Source organism: Loxodonta africana, chromosome X (genome assembly GCF_030014295.1).
Source record: "Loxodonta africana isolate mLoxAfr1 chromosome X, mLoxAfr1.hap2, whole genome shotgun sequence".
Classification (NCBI taxonomy): Eukaryota; Metazoa; Chordata; class Mammalia; order Proboscidea; family Elephantidae; genus Loxodonta; species Loxodonta africana.
The window spans coordinates 19777452-19796644 of NC_087369.1; the positions used below are offsets into that span (position 1 = coordinate 19777452).

General features: G+C 38.8%; 1 protein-coding gene across 1 annotated transcript in view; it reads right to left on the minus strand.

Moving 5' to 3' along the window:
* Positions 1-19193, minus strand: part of BEND2 (BEN domain containing 2) — a 77894-nt gene that overhangs the window by 52336 nt on the left and 6365 nt on the right. Inside the window, exon 3 of the mRNA XM_064278048.1 lies at positions 13835-13962. Within this exon, the coding sequence (XP_064134118.1) occupies positions 13835-13962 (128 nt within the window). The remainder of the gene's footprint in view (positions 1-13834; positions 13963-19193) is intronic.

Below are 19193 nucleotides of genomic sequence, written 5' to 3' on the forward strand. Positions count from 1 at the left end.
AACAGAAAAACACTTTTAATAATCCAAATAGTATGCTCAAAGAGATTCAAGGGGGCATAACATATCCATTAAAACAAGAACATAATGCTATAAAAGAGGGGCAACTGGGAAATGAGAATAAATTATTGAAATTTATAAATCTACCCCAAAAAATCAATAGAAAAGCAGACAGATAAAGTCAGGGGTATCTCCCAGAACACTTCATAGGCTGAAGGGTCAGAAAATGATATAAACATTAAGCACTGACGATACAGAAGCTGTCACAGCCAATCAGAAGTCGGTTCAGGTAGAGGGAACAGAGAACATGGAAAATGAGGAAATGGGAGAAAAAAATCTACCAGAGCTAAAGAACACAAATCTTCAGCTTGAAAGGGCCCATGTAGTGCTAAGCAGGACAGAGAGAGAATAAAGAAAATATTCTAAAAGTCTCCAAAGAGACAGAAAAAATTTCACTTATGCAGAATCATAATACTAACAGACTTCTCAACAATATGGATGTTAAAAAAGAATTTCTATGGGAAAATAATTTTGAACCTAAAATTCCACACTCAGTATGAATCACAAAAACACTTTCAGATATGCAAAAAATCTGAAACTTTACCCCATAAGCACTTTTCTGTAAAAACAAATTTAAGAGTTACTTAAGTAAAAATGAAAAAGAAAATAGCAGGGGTATCCAAGAATCAGGAAGATATAGTATGTTGGTTTTCTAGGGCTGCCATAACAAAGTATCACAAACTTGGTGGCTTATAAGAACAGAAACAAATTGTCTCAGTTTTCTGGAGGCTAAGAGTCCAAAACCAGGGTGTTGGCCATGTCGACTCCTTCTGAGGTTTTGAGGGAGTATCTGTTCCATGACACTCTCCTGACTTCTGGTGACATGTGGCAACCCCAGGCGTTCTTTGGCTTGTAGCTCCAATCTCTGCCTCCATCATCACATGGCCATCTTCCCTCTGAGTCTCTCTGTCACTTCTCTTTTGTAAGAACACCACTCAGATTGGATTAGGGCCCACTCTACTCCAGTATGATCTCATGTTAACTGATAACATCTTCAAAGATTCTATTTCCACAAAGTCACACTCACAGGTACCAGGGATTAGTGCCTCAACATATCTTTTGGGGGGACATAATTCAATTCATAACACATGGGGTCCAAGAAAACAGTGGACAAAAGAAAAAAGTACTGAGATGACAATTATGTCTATGATGTAATTGGCTCAGCTCAAAACAGGAAGGGTTTTTGAAAATGGCTTCAAGAGGAAAGTAGATTCAACATGGAAAATTACTCTGAATCTTAAAAATTCTAACAATGAGATTAAAAAGGCACATTTTTTCATTCAACAAGAAAAATAAAAGGTATGATATGAATCAAAATAAAACAATTTCAAATTGTGAAGTAAATGCTTCATAACTTAAGTTCTACAGAGAAACGCTGGACACAAATGAACAAGAGCGTATGATTCCTAACTGCTTTTATAAAGGAGCTCAGGAAGCTTTTTACTAAGGGAAGCGGCATGCTGGGAAAAGCCCCAAAATGTTGAGTTCATAGCTAAAATGAAACAATCACTACAGGGTTTCAACAGCTAATTTGAACAGGGAGAAGAAAGAATTAGCAAAACTGATAAGGAAATTGAGTACATCCAGTCTGAGGAGCAGAAAGAAGAAAAAAAAAAGAATGAACAGAGCATCAAAATACATGAGGCAAAAACTGACAGAACTGCAAGGAGAAACAGACGAATCCACTACTATAGTTGGAGACTTTAACACCTCTCTATCAGTACTTGACAGATCCGACAGACAGAAAATCAATAAGGATATACTTGAACTGAATAGCACCATCAATCAACTGGATCTAATTGGCATTTATAAAATATTTCATCCAACAACGGTAGAATACACATTCTTCTCAATCTCAAAAGGGAACATTCACTAAGACAGACCATATCCTGGCCCATAAAACACACTTCAACAAATTTAAAAGAACAGAGACCATACAAAGTATGCTCTCAAACCATAATGAAATTCAGCCAGAAATCAACAGAAAGATAACTAGAAAATCCCCAAACTTTTGGAGATTAAACAACTCACTTCTAAATAACACATGGGTCAAAGAAGTAGTATCAAGAAAAGTTTTTAAATATTTTGAACTAAATAAAAATAACAACTTATCAAAATTTGTGGGATGCACCCACTTTGGAGAGTGGCGTCTGGGGTCTTAAACGCTAGCAAGCAGCCATCTAAGATGCATCAATTGGTCTCAGCCCACCTGGAGCAGAGGAGAATGAACACCAAAGACACAAGGTAATTATGAGGCCAAGAGACAGAAAGGGCCACATAAACCAGAGACTACATCAGCCTGAGACCAGAAGAACTAGGTGGTGCCCGGCTACAACCAATGACTGACCTGACAAGGAACACAACAGAGAACCCCTGAGGGAGCAGGAGAGCAGTGGGATGCAGGCCCCAAATTCTCATAAAAAGACCAGACTTAATGGTCTGACTGAGATTAGAAGGACCCCAGAGGTAATGGTCCCCAGACCGTCTGTTAGCCCAAAACAGGAAACATTCCCAAAGCCAACTCTTCAGACAGGGATTGGACTGGGCTATGGGATAGAAAATGATACTGGTGAAGAGTGAGCTCCTTGCATCAAGTAGACACATGAGACTATGTAGGCAGCTCCTGTCTGGAGAAGTGATGAGAGAGGGGGGCAGAAGCTGGCCAAATGGACATGAAAATAAGAGTGGAAGGAAGGAGTGTGCTGTCTCATCAGAGGGAGAGCAACCTGGAGTATATAGCAAGGTGTATGTAAGTTTTTGTATGAAAGACTGACTTGGTTTGTGAACTTTCCCTTAAAGCACACTAAAAATTAAAAACAAAAGTTTGTGGGATGCATCAAAAGCAGTACTTAGACAGAAATTAATAGCCGTGAATACATATATTTAAAAAAAAGAGAGAGATATTTACAATGACATTAAAAAAATAGCTTCTGAGGCTACTTATGTACAACCAAAAACCTCATGGGATTTGATTCCTTGGTTTTGGAGGTTTAAGGTCATGGTTTCATGGGACATCCCAGTTAATTGTTCTAATAATGTGTTCAGTGCTTCTGTTCTACCTCCTAGTTCATTGTGTGGTGCCTGGGATCTTAAAAGCTTGCAAGCCGCCATCCAAGGCACAACAATTGGTCTCTATTCACCTACAGTAAAAGAGGAAGAAGGAGAGTCAGGAATAAGAGGGGGTAAGAAATCGGTGGCTAACTGCATCCATGAACAACTGCCTCCTTTGCCATGAGACCAGAAGAACTGTATGGTGCCCAGCTACCATTTCTGAACATTTTGATCAAAGATGCCATAGAAGAATCCTGATCAAAAGGGAGAAAATACAGAACAGGAATTTCAAATCTCATGCACTTTAGACTTTCTGGAGCCATGGAGTGTGGATGAACTCCTGAAATTATTGTCCTGAGATAATCTTTAAAGTTTAAACCAAAAATATCCCCCGCTATCTTAAACCCAAACAATAGTTTAGTTTAACCAGTAAAAGAGGCCTGCCTTATCTCCCGTCTGGAGGGGAGATAAGAGAGCAGAGGGGGTCAGAAGCTGGCCGAATGGACACGAAAAGAGAGAGTGAAAGGAAGGAGTGTGCTGTCTCATTAGGGGGAGTGCAATTAGGAGTACATAGCAAGGTGTATATAAATTTTTGTATGAGAGACTGACTGGATTTGTAAACTTTCACTTAAATTAAAAAAAAAAAGCCCTGCCTTGAGCATCATGCTCTTTTAATAACTATCCATATGGGATCAAATTGACAATAGCAACTCAAAGATTAGATAGGAACCTTAGGGGGCAGTGAGTTTATGTTAATGAGGGAGGAACAACTCAGAAAAGGAGGGTGAGAATGGTTGCATAGCTCAAAGAATGTAATCAATGTCACTAAACTGCACATGTAAAAACTGTTGAACTGCTGTATGTTTTGCTGTGTATATCCTCAATGTCAACAACAAAATAAATTAAATTTAGGGGAAAAAAAGAAAGAAAGATCTGAAACAGTCATCTAAGCTCGCACCTTAGGAAACTCAAAAAAGAGCAAAGTAAATCCAAAGTATGCTGAAGAAAGCAAATAATAAAAATTAAAGCAGAAATCAATGAAACTGAAAACAGGAAATTAATAGAGAAATAAAAGAAACAAACAGCTGGCTCTTTAAAAAGATCAATGAAATTACTAAAACTCTAGCCAGACTAATCAAGAATAAAAGAAGATATATATTACTAACATCATAAATGTTAAAGAGGAGTCAATACAACTGATCCATGGACATCAAAGGATAAAAAAGGTGTATTATGAACAACCCTATGGCCAAATTTGATAACTTTGATGAAATGGACCAATTCTTTGATAGACACAATCTACCAAAACTCCCACAAGAAGAAGGCAAATCTGAACAGGCTTGTATCTATTAAAGAAATTCAAGTAACAATAACCTTCCAAAACAGAAAGCACCGGTTTCACTGGGGAATTCTACCAAACATTTAAAGAAGAAATGATACCATTTCTCTACAATCTCGACCAGAAAACAGAAAAAGCCCATCGCCCATTGCCTTCAAGAAAATAGAAGCAGAGGGAAAACATCCTAATGCATTCTATGAGGCCAGCATTACCCTAATACCAAAACCAGGCAAAGGCATTACAAGAAAGGAAAAGTACACACCAATATCTCTCAGGAACATATATGCAACAACCCTCAAGAAAATATTAGCAAATTGAATACAAACAGCATATAAAAAGAATTATACACCACAACCAAGTGGGATTGATACCAGGTATATATAGTGGGAAGGAAGAAGTAAAACTGTTTGCAGAGGGTATGATTGTCTACAAGGAAAATCTCAAAGAATCTACCAAAAAATTCCTGGAGCTAATAAGCAATTCTAGCAAGGCTGCAGGACTCAAGGTTAATATAGAGAAGTCAATTGCCTTCTGTCTTGGTCACCTAGTGCTGCTATAACAGAAATACCACAAGTGGATGGTTTTAACAAAGAGAAGTTTATTCTCTCACAGTGCAGTAAGCTAGCAGTCCAAATTCGGGGCGTTGACTCCAGGGGAAGGCTTTCTCTCTCTGTCAGCTTTGCAGGAAAGTCCTTGTGATGCACCAGTCTTCCCTTGGTCTGGGAGCATCTCAGCGCAGGAACCTCAGGTCCAAAGGACATGCTCTGCTCCCGGGACTGCTTTCTTGGTGCTATGAGGTTCCCCTGTCTCTCTGCTGGCTTCTCTCTTTCATATTTCAAAGCAGATTGGTTTAAGACACTACCTAATCTTGTAGACCTCCATCAATATAACTGCTTGTAATCCATCTTATTATATCATAGTGATACAATTTACAACGTAAAGGAAAATCATATAAAATGGTGGACAATCACACAATACTGAGAATCATGGCCCAGCTAAGTTGACAGATACTTTTGGGGAACACAATTCAATCCATGACACCTTCCCACATACCATCAATGAACAATTGGAATTTGCAATTAAACCACAGTATCATTTACATTAGCACCAAAAAATGAAACCCAAAAACTCATTGCCGTCGAGTTGATTTCAACTCATAGTGGCCCTACAGGACAGATCAGAACTGCCCCATAGGGTTTCCAAGGCTGTAAACCTTTATGGAAACAGACTGCCACATCTTTCTACTATGGAGCTGCTGGTGATTTTGCTCCGCCGACCTTTCGGTTGGCAGCCGAGCACTGTGCCACCAGGTGTCTTCAAGGTTCATCCATATTGTATCATGCATCAAGATTTCATTTCTCTTTATGGCTGGGTAGTATGCCACTGTGTGTATATACAACATTTTGTTGATCCATTCATATGCTGATGGACATTTAGGTTGTTTCCACCTTTTGTGAATACTGCTGCAATGAATATTGGTGTACAGGTTTCTACATGTGTTTCTGCTTTAAAATCTTTGCACACCGTGAATAACAATGGTTGCATAACATGAAGATTATAATCAACATCACTGAATTATAAGTGTAAAAATTGTTGAATTGGCAAATGTTTAATCATGTATATTTTCACCACAATTAAAAAAAAAGAGAGTACAAGTATATTATTCAGATTTTGTCAGAAACCACAAGAATTCAAAATAAAAACTACTAAAAGTGGTTACCTCATGGCACCTGGCTACCATTACTGAACATTTTGATCAAAGACTCTATAGAAGAATTCTTATTGAAAGGGGGAAAATGCAGAACAGAATTTCACTTCTCATGGACCCCAGACTTTCTGGAGCTGTGGAGCCTGGATGAACCCCTAAACCACTGCCCTGAGATAATCTTTAAACCTATTCACTGAAGTCTTCTTAAAACCAAACAATAGTTTAGCTTAACTGGCAAAAAATTTTCTGCCTTGAGTATTATGCTTTTAATAACTATACGGGATCAAAGTGACAATGGCAACTTAAAAGATTAGATAAGAACCTCAGGGGGCAGTGAGTTTATGTTAATGGGAGAGGAACAACTCAGAAAGAGTGTGAGAAAGGTTGCACAACTCAAAGAATGTAATCAATGTCACTGAACGGTACACGTAGAAACTGTTGAATTGGCGTATGTTTTGTACGTGTGTGCTGTATACATTCTCAACAAGAACAAATAATTTTTTTAAGTGGTTACCTCCGGGGTATAGGGCTGAGAGTGGGGAAAGGGTGGGGACTCTTGTTTTGTATAAACCCACTCTCTACTGTTTCGGCTTTTCTTTGAACTATGTACATGTTTTATAATTAACAAAGACTGAAAATTGGAAGCCAGATGTTTGGATAATGAATACAAATGATGTTCAAAAAACTTGGGTTATCAAGGGAAAGAGAGAGTATGAGACTTAAAGATGAATGGAAGCCCAAGAGAAGCAATTTTTTTTAAGCTATGGAGAATATGCTAAGGGAAAGATTGATAGAGATAGAGGTAAAAGATACTGGAGAGAGAAGGTGACCATCGAAGAGACCATTGTCTCTGAGTACAACGGAAAGAAGGTCAGGTGCAGAAACCAGTGAACATGTTAGCCTTGGATGGAGGTCAGAAGAGCGGCAGAGTCAGGCAAGCTGGTTGGCTGTGGGGAGAGGAATCAGGGCTTGAAGGTTGTTACTGCTCCCTACCGTACATTTTCTCCATGAAATAAGAGGTAAAGAATAAGAGGTCTGAAGCTAGTGAAGCCAGTGATGGATGGGCAAGGGAGCTGATAGAGAGGTGCTGAAGGATCCAACAGGGCTGGACAAGAAGAGGTGGAATGATCCAGAGCTGGAGTTTTACTAACAAGGATGCTGGGCAAGGTTAACTGTTAAAAAGAAAAAAAAAGTTTGAAGTGATACACCATGTGGTCTGGAATGGTAATGGCAAGAGGTGAAGAAAGGAGAGCCAGCTTATCAGGAGACATGGAGAGGATTCCTTATGGCTCATTTCAGCAGTATAACTTTGGAAACTGGGCGTTCCTTATCGTCCAGCAAATCTTGCACAATTGCTTAGAGGACCCTGGCAGATCAGTGTAAATCTAGGTCATCATGGATGCTTAGGTATGTTATCAGGCAGGCCAGGGATAGCCCTGCTCAAAGTCAGAGCCCTCTCCAAGACACTACTCTGTACATCCTTCCCTCAGAACAGAAGATACATGTTCCTTTAATCATTCTACTTCCTTTCTCAGGGTAATCGTGACAGTCATGTAAGCATTTTTACTTTTCAAAGTAGTTTATTCAAGAAGCATTATATGTTAACAAACATGTTTTTAATAAACTGTTCATTACCTCTGGGGTATGCAGTTCCCCAGATCCCTGGTAATCACATACCTCTATCAATCTCTTCCAACATGCGAATTTTTTTTAATCCCCTCAATACTACGTGATATATACTCTTAAAAAAAAATTGTGGGCTGTCATTTTGTGTCAGTTGAGATATCCTGACATGCGTTTAGACACATACTAAATTTCATCCAAATCAGCCAATTTCCTTAAAATATTATGTTGGAGAAATCAATTATTGACCCAGTCTAAATGAAAAAGATATAATTACTTTTGATCAATTATACTACTTTGTAAGGAAAAAGCTACAAAAACTTTATTTTTATTTCAAAATTTTCACCTGGGGATACTGTTCTAACCAGAATTTTTTTTTTAATGGCCCACAATTGGGTAATAACAACACATAACTTCACACAGCAAAATTTCTATTAATAGTATACTGATATTACATGGGATAAAGAAAATTTAGGCCAATGTTTTGGAAACCATATTTGAGAGACAGAACTTTGATACCTCACAACAGTGTTGGATTTCCGTAAGTTGTTTTCAATGATTTTACTGTAGGAGAGTTCAGATACATTGGTCTCCTATTAATATTATAAAAATAAGTAGTTAATGCTTAACATCACTAGGAGCCAAATTAAGCACTAGAGAAAAATAACACTTTATTCTAATTGTTTTTTCACCTATGTTCTAAAAGGATTTCAGAAGTCTTATATTATGAAGCAGAGATAAAGTAAAAATCAAAGCATCCTTAATGTGAGAATGAAAAAGACAAGAGCCAATTAATAAACGGAGTAAGGAAAGAGTTATTATATAAGAAGCCAGGTTTAGAAAAGCTACTGAGTATCAGAATGAACCCATAGCCTTTAATATGTACAAAGACAGACCTAGAAATATAGATTTATGTATCTGTACAGATTAGTATACATACATGTATTTCCTAGCTCTGTCCTCTAAAAGGGCCTAGGATCTAGGACACTCCAGCAGTAATAAGCACTCCTAACATCTAGATCTTGGTTTCTAAATACCATTCTCCAATTAAAGGAGCCAGGGCTCCTTGGAGAAACGTGAATTCCAGCAATGAACAAGGAAAATACAGATAAGCCTGGAATATCTTCTAAAGCTGGAAAATAAAGTACACCAAAAGGCCATAGTCACCAACTGGAAGGATCTCCCAAGGGCCAAAGAATCTCATTAATAAAATAAATAATCTTACTATTGGATTAAAACTCACACCATATCCATGAGCCTATATTGATAGAAATATATATAGTTCAATAAATAAATAAAGGGGAAGAAAAGATGCCTCTTCCTTATAAATGAACTCCAATTAATAAATATAAAAGGAATGAAGGATATCAAGAGTCATCACTAGACAAACACCACAGTAATAATCGCTGCAGGTAAAATCCATGAATGGATCCTAACTTAATTCAGTGGGTGGACGGCTGAGGATGAACAGGGTGTATCCGCAGTTTCAGAGTACTCCCTTCTCACCCAAGATATTTGTCAACTACAAAGAAAAAGACAGTAGCCTTACAATGGAGAAATCCAGAAGGTACCATGTGTCATGGGTTAAACTGTGTGCCCCCCAAATATCTGTCAACTTGACTAGGTCATGATTCCCTTGTATGACTGTCTACCATTTTATCTTCTGATGTGATCTCCCTATGTGTTATAAATCCTATCAGCATGATGTAATAAGATGGATTAGTGGCAGTTATACTGATGAGGTCTACAAGATTAAGTAGTGTCTTAAGCCAATCTGTTTTGAGATATAAAAGAGAGAAGGGAGCAGAGAGACATGGGGACCTCATAGCACCAAGAAAGCAGTCCCGGGAGCAGAGCATGTCCTTTGGACCTGAGGTTCTTGTGCTGAGACGCTCCCAGACCAAGGGAAGGCTGATGACAAGGACCTTCTCCCAGAGCCAACAGAGAGAGAAATCATCCCCTGGAGTCGTCACCCTGAATTCACACTTCTAGCCTACTGGACCGTGAAGAGAATAAACTTGTCTTTGTTAACGCCATCCACTTGTGGTATTTCTGTTATAGCAGCACTAGGTGACTAAGACACCATGTTAACCAAGTGATCAATGTTAACATCACCAATAATAAGACATATCGACACCATATACCCCTTGATATGATTTAACAAAACATCATTTGCATGATTTTCTCGCCAAAAATGCAGAATCTCAATCTATTCAAGACAAAATATCAGACAAACCAAAATTGAGAGCATTTTACAAAACCACTAACCAGTACTCATCAAAAACATTAAGGTCATAAAAGCAAAGGAAACCCTGAGAATCTGTCACAGACTGGAAGAGACCAAAGAAACATGACAACTAAATACAATGTGGTATCCTGGACTGGATTCTGGGAGAGAAGGATATTAGGGGAAAAAATGGTGATATTCCAACAAGGACTGTAAGTTAACAGCACCATACCAATGTTGATGTCCTGGTGTTGATAACTGTGCTACGTTGTACAATTACCATAATTATAAGATATACGGATAACATTAAAGAGAGCTGTGTGAAGGGTTCTCATGGACTGCATTATGTCCCCCCAAAAATGTGTGTATCAATTTGGCTGGGTCATGATTCCCGGTATTGGGCGATTCTCCTACATGTTGTAAATCCTGCCTCTATGATGTTAATGACAGAGGATGGGCCGCAGTTGTGTTGGTGAGGCAGGACTCAATCTACAAGATTGGATTGTGTCTTCAGGCAATCTCTTGAGATATAAAACAGAAAAGAGAGCAGAGAGATGGGGACCTTATACCACAAAGAAAGCAGTGCCGGGAGCAGAGTGTGTCCTATGGACCTGGTTCCTGCGCAGAGAAGCTCCTAGTCTGGGGGAAGATTAATGAGAAGGCCTACAGAGAGAGAAACCTTCCCCTGGAGCCAACACCCTCAATTTGGACTTTTAGCCTACTTTACTGTGAGACAATAAATTTCTCTTTGTTAAAGCCATCCACTTGTGTAGTATTTCTGTTACAGCAGCACTAGATAACTAAGACAAGGATATAGATGAGAACCTCTGTAATATTTTGTAACTCTTGTGGAAATCTAAAATTATTTCAAAAATTAAAAAAGCTAGGGTTTTTTTTTTACTGAAGTAGAGTACAAAACTGTCCTCAATTTCCTATTATGTAAGGAAAAAAGGGAAACAAAATGATTAGATGCCCATTGTCTAATAAAAGGAAGCATACAAATTCAGGAGAGAAATATTTCCTTGAACATGATGGGTTCAGAGTAACTCCACAGCACATGAAGGCTGAAAAAGGATTCAAATTGTTTTTTCTTTGATGGTAAAACCTAAAACCAAACCCAGTGCTGTCGAGTCGATTCCGACTCATAGCGACCCTATAGGACAGAGTAGAACTGCCCCATAAAGTTTCCAAGGAGCGCCTGGTGGATTCCAACTGCTGACCCTTTGGTTAGCAGCCGTAGCACTTAACCACTATGCCACCAGGGTTCCCTTATGATGGTAAGAGTGTATACATGGGGCAATTGGCAATTAATATTGCATATACATTCAAAGTCTGATATACATTCATTAAGGACACTTCTAGAAACCCTAGTGGCGTAGTGGTTAAGTGTGACTGCTGCTAACCAGAAGGTCGGCATTTCGAATCCACCAAGCACTTCTGGAAACTCTATGGGGCGGTTCTACTCTGTCCTATAGGGCCACTATGAGTCAGAATTGACTCGATGGCAGTGGGTTTTTGGTTTTTAATGACACTTTCATGTTCTTCACAATCAGGTTCTTGTCTAAGGAAGATTTATTAACAAACCAAAGATTGAAAAGATTGAAAGAAAATTTCAGCACTTCAATTTCACGGTCAAGAAGGTCCAAAGGCCCATTTGTGATATCAAAGGACCTTTGCCCATTGCAAATACTGTGGCTACATGAAAACATGTACCTGCAGAATTGTCTCCTTATAAACTCAACTACACTAAAGACATCACTTTCCATCAAGCCTAACCCCCTCTGTACTTCAGGTTAAAAAAACTAGTTTTCTAATAACCTGGCACCAGAACTGATTTAAAAGCAAATATTCCCAACCATGAACAAAGAACCAAATGTTAGCTGGCTTTTGATTTTCAAATAATCCAACAGTGCCACTCTGTGGACAAAATAGGAAACATTTAATACCTATTTTTCTTAGTAAATTAATCTCTAAATCATCTCAGAGCCCTTTCTGGAGTAACACAGTATAAATAATGATCATTACATTTCAGTTTTAATAACGCTTTAAGAATAAATTATGGACTATAATAATAACTTTAATATAAACATACCAAGTAGTTATCTATGTCTTTGTTTCAAAATACATGATAAAAATTACCTGAATTATGATTAAACTCCAAAACCAAACCCATTGTCGCCAAGTCGGTTTCAACTCATAGCAACCCTATAGGACAGAGTAGAACTGCCCCACAGGGTCTCCAAGAAGCACCTGGTGGATTCAAACTGCCGACCTTTTGGTTAGCAACCGAACTTTTAATCACTATGCCACCAGGGTTTAGAGCAAAAATTTCAACAAACTTCATTGTTTAATATTTTAATTTTCATAAAGTTTGTTATTTTGAAGATTGATTGAGAATAAAATATGCCTAGGGTACCTCGCTTTCCCCTAATCCTTAAAAGAAAAATCTTACCTGAATTAGCCCTGCATTACAAATTTACTACACAGTCAAAATAATATGGAATTGTAAAACAGGTTAGTAATTATGAAATATCACCATCTTACCCTTGTACAGTGCTTTATGCTTTTTAAAGAGCTTTCACATAATTATGTCAGAAACCATGACTCTTGGTAGGCAGTTAACAGTATCTCTACAGATGAAAGCACTGGGGCTGATGGAAGTTAAGGGACTTTCCTGTACTACTTAATTGGCATTAATATCCATGTCCTTACAGAAGTAAATAAGTGTGCTGTCTGTTAGGCTAAATTATATTAATCATCTATTTTATTCAACTTTGGAGATCAAAAAACATAGAAGAATATGATGGAAATGTAGAACAGTCCGACCACTTTGGAAAATTGTTTTGCAGTTTCTTAAGGAGACTTTGTGGCACAATGGTTAAGCACTCTGCTGCTAACAGAAAGGTTGGTGATTCGAACCCACCCAGGGGCTCCACGAGAGAAAGACCTGGTGATCTACTCCTGTAAAAATTTTTTAAAAACCTATTGCCATCGAGTCGCTTCTGACTCACAGAGACCCTACACAACAGCATAAAACTGCCCCATAGGATTTCCAAGGAACGGCTGGTGGATTCAAACTGTCAGCCTTTTGGTTAGCAGCCCAGCTCTCAGCCACTACACCACCCGGGCTCCACCTAGAAAACCCTGTGGGGCGCTTCTACTCTGTCACATGGGGTAGCTATCAGTCAAAATCAACTCGAGGGCACCTAACAAGCACATAAAGTTAAATTTTCATCTACCCCATGACCTAGTATTTCCACTTCCAGGTATTTACCCCAATTAAATGTAAACACGTGTTCACAGAGAGACTTCCATAAGTATGTTCATAACACTTTACCCTTAAACAGCCCAAAACTGGAAACAACCCAAACATCTATCAAAAAAAAAAATTCAAAAGGAGAATGAATAATTAAGTATGGATAGTCATACAATGGAATACTATTCAGCAAATAATGGGAATGAAATATCGATACTAGAAACAAACAGATGAAATCTTCAAAATGCTACTCTAAGGAAAAGAAAACTATACACAAAAGAGTACACGCTGTATGATTCTAACTACGAAGAAGAGGTAAAACTAATCTATGATGGAAAAACCACGAAAATGGTAATTCCCCAGTGTTGGTGGGGATGGGGACTCATTGGAAAGAGGCATGAGGGAACTTTCTGGAGTGGGGGAAATGTTTTTTACCTTGATAGGGATGTGGGTATACATATTTGTCAAAACTATGAATGGTATACTTAAAATCTGTGCATTTCACTACATAAAATTCAACTCAATTAAAAAAAATATATATCAGAACGAAAAGAATAAAGTTAATATACAAACCATATAATCGTCTCTTCGAGTAGATGATCGTCTCCTTTTGCACACTGGGCTAGACTCCACATCCACGGAGTCAGGGCAATTTCTTCTTGAATTTGCTCGATGGTCCCTTCGTGAAACTCCTTGGTTATCTGAAAAGCAACGTATAGAAAAGTTGCTACACACACTTACTACCTTACTCATTGCTGTCAAGTAGATTCTGACTCACAGCAACCCTGTACGATGGAGCAAAGCTACCCCATGGTTTCCAGGGTTGTAAATCTTTACGGAAACAGACTGCCACATCTTTATCCCGCAATCTTAGTAACCTTAATACGGACATGCTCTCAGAAGTAGAGAGCGACAAAACAGGAATTCTTCCATTAGTGATTTAGAGGTCTTTAAAAATCCGAGGGGCTATCTCGATCGTTACCAGGAATATGAATCATCAAAATCAAACACAATTCCAAATTGTGAAATGAATGCTTCGAAACTTATATTCTATAGGGTAAATGCTGGAAGCAAATGAATGAGAGAACAGGATTCCTTACTGCTTTTGCAAAGGAGCTCAGAAAGGCTTGTTACATAGGGAGGCCGAGCACGCTGGGAAAAGCCCCTAAATGAGAGTCAGGAGTCTATTCTGGATTTGGATCCTACCACCTACGTGGACTGGGCAGACCAGTTCAGACACCACTTCTTCACCTGCGAGGTGAAAACCGGCCGAGGTTATACCTAAGGCCCATTTCAGCTAATATTACAATTGCTTAACTTAGTTAAACCTTATGTTAAACCTAAATAAACATAGGTGAAATTTAAGCCAAAAAATCTCCTAATATTGTGTACATTCAGTTCTGGTCCTGAGTTATTTCTACTCTAAAACTATGGAATTAAAAAGAACACTGACTGCCAACACTATCGTACTTTATGTTGCATCAGAGATCTGAAGACTTGCATCACAGTTGGGGAAAGGGGTGCATTAATGAAAGAGTGAATTCATTTATGGCCCCTGAGCGAGAGCAGTAATGAGTGGCAAAATTAAGTGATGCAAGTTTCATGCCCTTTCCCATTTCCCACCTCAGTCCACAGGAGAGATACCCAAGAGCCAGGGCCCCAAAGAGAGAAACCCAAAGGAGATAAAGAAGACAGGAGAATTAACTCGCAAGCCAGATAATGCAGACTAATACTGTGTGAAAGTTTAAAGTTATAAAATACGTCCAACTTGAGCTGTAATGTCAACTAAATTTTAATACTGCTTATTATTTTCTGATTATAAAACTAACACAAGCTGTGAATAATTAAATCATGCTGCATTCCTATAGAGGAAGAGTACAGGCTGTGAGCATAAACAAACTACTGCTACGCACAGCAAGCATGAATCTCACAAACAGAATGTTGAATAAAAGCATTTGGACACAAAAGAGAATATATCTAGTGTACAACTCAATTTAAAGAGAGTTCGTAAACAGGCAAAAGTAATCTACGGTGGGAGAAGTCAGAATAGTGGTTACCTTGGAAGGGGGTATGAAGCGGATGCTGGGAGCTTGTAACCCTCTATTTCTCGGTATGGGTGCTTGTTATATACATGTGTTAATTTGAAAATTACTGAAGTTGTATACGTATGATTTGTTCATATTTTGTACACGACAGTAAAAATATCATAACCATTTGATGTACCTCCTTGTCATGGACTGAATTATGTCCATAATTCAAACATGTATATCAACTGGGCTGGGCCATCATTCCCGGTATTGTGTGATTTTCCTGTATGTTGTAAATCCTGCCTCTACGGTATTAATGAGGGAGGGTGGGCAGCAGTGTTAGTGAGGCAGGACTCAATCTACAAGATTGGGTTGTGTCTTGAGGCAATCTCTTGAGATATAAAAGAAAGAAGCTAGTAGAGAGGCAGGGGGACCTCATACCACCAAGAGAGCAGCACCAGGAGCAGAGCATGTCCCATTGGGCCCGAGGTCCCTGCACCTGAGAAGCTCCTCCACCAGGGGAAGATCAAGGACAAGGACCTTCCTCCAGAGCTGACAGAGAGAAAGCCTTCCCCTGGAGCAGACGCCCTGAATTTAGACTTTTAGCCTACTGTACTGTGAAGAAGTAAACGTCTCTTTGTTAAAGCCATCTACTTGTGCTGTTTCTGTTACAGCAGCACTAGATGACCAAGACAGAATTTGGTACCAAGAGTAGGGTGCTGCTCTAACAGATACCTAAAATGTGGAAGTGGCTTTGAAACTGTGAATGGAGAGATGAGCAGCAACGACAGAGGGCCAGCACCAGCAGAGAACTGGCAGCAGCAGAACCAGGAGACCAGCGCCAGACAGCACTGGAGCCAACCCACGGAGCCAGAGCTGAGTGCCTGTGCACAAGAGGCTTCCTGGCAGAGTGAGGTGCCTCCGAGCACTTATCGGTGGAGCTACAGAGCTTTGGAACACTCGCCCCAGTACGGGAGTTGCAGGCATAAGGCCTGAGAAGCCAAGAGGCCAAGAAGCCAGGAGCAGAGCGTGTCCTTTGGACCCAGGGTTCCTGCTCAAAGAAGCTCCTAGTCTGGGGGAAGACTGATGAGAAGGCCAACAGAGAGAGAAAGCCTTCCCCTGGAGCTGACACCCTGAATTTGGGCTTTTAGCCTACCTTACTGTGAGACAATAAACTTCTCTTTGTTAGCCATTCACCTGTGGTATTTCTGTTAGAGCAGCACTAGATAATAACTAAGACATTCCTCTTTTCTTACTCTGTACATATTTTGTAGAGTCTGAATCATACTGTACATATATTCTGAGCAATTTCGTATGTCATTTATAATTTTTAAAATAACTTTAAATGACTGCATAATATTTCTTTGTATGAATGTCCGCAGCTTATGTTACCTATTTTCAATTTTTGGACATTTATAGTTTCCAATTTTTCACTATTTTGCTAGAATGATGCAGATACCTTCAAATGTAAACGTTTCCGTATATCTCTGAATAGTTCCTTATCATGGACATCTAAGAGAATTACTGGGTCAAAGAATGACTATTTGGGGGGCTCCTGATAGGTACTGCAAAACCCATCACCATCGAGTTGATTCCCTGACTCACTGTGACCCTCTAGGACAGAGTAGAACTGCCTCATAGGGTTTCCAAGGAGCGGCTGGTGGATTTGAACTGCCGACCTTTCAGTTAGCAGCTGAGCTCTTGACCACTGTGCCACCAATACTGTAAAGATGTCTAAAAAAGGGTGCATTACCACTTACATTCCTAGAGAACTGCAATGCAATAGTTTTTCTCCATCATTACTAAAAGTACTAATTTGATAGATGAAGTTTAAAGTTTATATTCCATCTTAATTTCCATGTATGTACATTTTCCAGATGTTTTCTATCCATTAAGATTTCTTGTTTCTGTGTAATGGTATTTGTCATTTCCACTTCTCATGTCCCTACTATTTGAGTTTCAGTGTTTTCCTGAAAATGTCTATTTGCTGCAAATACTTTTCTCACTTGCTGGTGTGATTTTAAAGTCTGATGTTTTTGAGATAAGGAGGGGCTGTTTTATTTAATCAAATTTATTAGTAATTTTTGTGATTTCTTAAACTGCTGCCATGCGCAGTCCTTCAGCAGGATTAGAAAAGCATTCAAATATTTTCCCTAGTTTTTCCACACTTTCATTGATCAGCTATTTAGTTTTTGAATCCATCTTGAAAAATGTAAGTGTGCGATGTGAGGTGAAATCTAACAGGCTTTCTTCCTCCGATAGTTAACCATTTATCCCAGCATGATTTACTTTTCGTCTTTTCCATATTAATATACTATAGTATATTAGCTCTAAAGTATTTGTTCTGTTTCTGAGCTTTCTATTACGTTAAATCGGGCTCCCTGTTACAAAACTAAAAGAATAGACAAACCAAACTCGGTGCCATCGAGTTGACTCCAACTCAGGAACCCTACAGGGCAGAGCAGAACTGCCTGATAGGGTTTTCAAGGAGCGGCTGGTGGATTTGAACTGCCGACCTTCTGGATAGCAGCTGAGCTATAGTTCAATAATTGTACCTTAAAAATGTTTTAGTGTTTGATACGGTCCCTGGGTGGCACAAATAGTTAAGCATTTGACTACTAGCCAAAAGGCTGGTGATTCGAACCCACCCAGAGGCACTTCAGGAAACAGGCCTGACAATCTGCTTCCGAAAAGGTCACAGCCTTGAAAACCCCATGGAGCAGTTCCACTGCGCACACGTGGGGTCGCCATGAGTCGGAATTGACTCCAAGGCAACTAACACCATCAACAATAGTGTTTGATATGGTAAATCGCTACCTGAACCTTAACTAGATTTTCCCAAGGGTTTATGACGTTAGTGTTAGCTCTTCTAGAGTGTTTTTTCACATCCAGGAACAATTTGTAGCTCTCTACGTACTCCAGCTTTATTTTACGATCCTCAGTAAAGTATTTGCTTCTTTCATGAAGGTTGCGCTATCTCTTATTAGTTTATTTCTTGGCATTTTTAACATTTTTTATAGTCATTATCATATGGGTCTTTTTTTCTATATGTTTTCTAAATGCTAGTATATGAAAAAACCATTCTTATAATTTAAAAAAACTACCCAGTGTTCATGTGAGAAAAGACTTCATATTGTTAAGATGTCAAACTCTCCCAAAGCAATCTACAGATTCCACGCAATTCCTATCAAAATTCCAACAGCCTTTTTTTTTTGCAGAACTGGAAAAGCCAACCCTCCAAATTCTCATGGAATTGCAAGGGGCCCTGAATAGCCAAAACAATCTTGAAAAAGAACAAAGTTGAAAGACTCACACTTTCTGATTTCAAAACTTACTACAAAGCTACAGTAATCAAAACAGTGTAGTACCAGCACAGGAAAGACATACAGACCAATGGAACAGAATTCAGAGTCCAGATATAAACCCATACATCTACAGTCAATTGATGTTTAATAGGAGAGCTAAGTCTATTAATTGTGGGGGGGGGGCAGTCTCTTCAACAAATGGTTCTGGGACAACTGGATTTCCCTATGTAAAAGAATGAAGTTGGACCGATACCTCACATCATATATGGAAGTTAGCTCAAAACGGATTCAACCACCTAAATATAAGAGCTAAAACCATATCACTCTTAGACGTAAAACTTCAAGGGATAAATCTTCAAGGCCTTGTTTTTCACAATGGATCCTTGGATATGGCACCAAAAGCATGAGCAACAAAAGACAAAATAGATAAACTGAACTTCATCAAAATCAAAGATTTTTGTGCAGCAAAGGACATTATCAAAAAAGTGAAAACACAACCTACAGAATGGAATATTCGCAAATCACGTATTTGATGAGGGTTTAATCTATCAAGAACTCTTACAATACAGTAGCAAAAAGACAAATAGCCCAATATTGAAA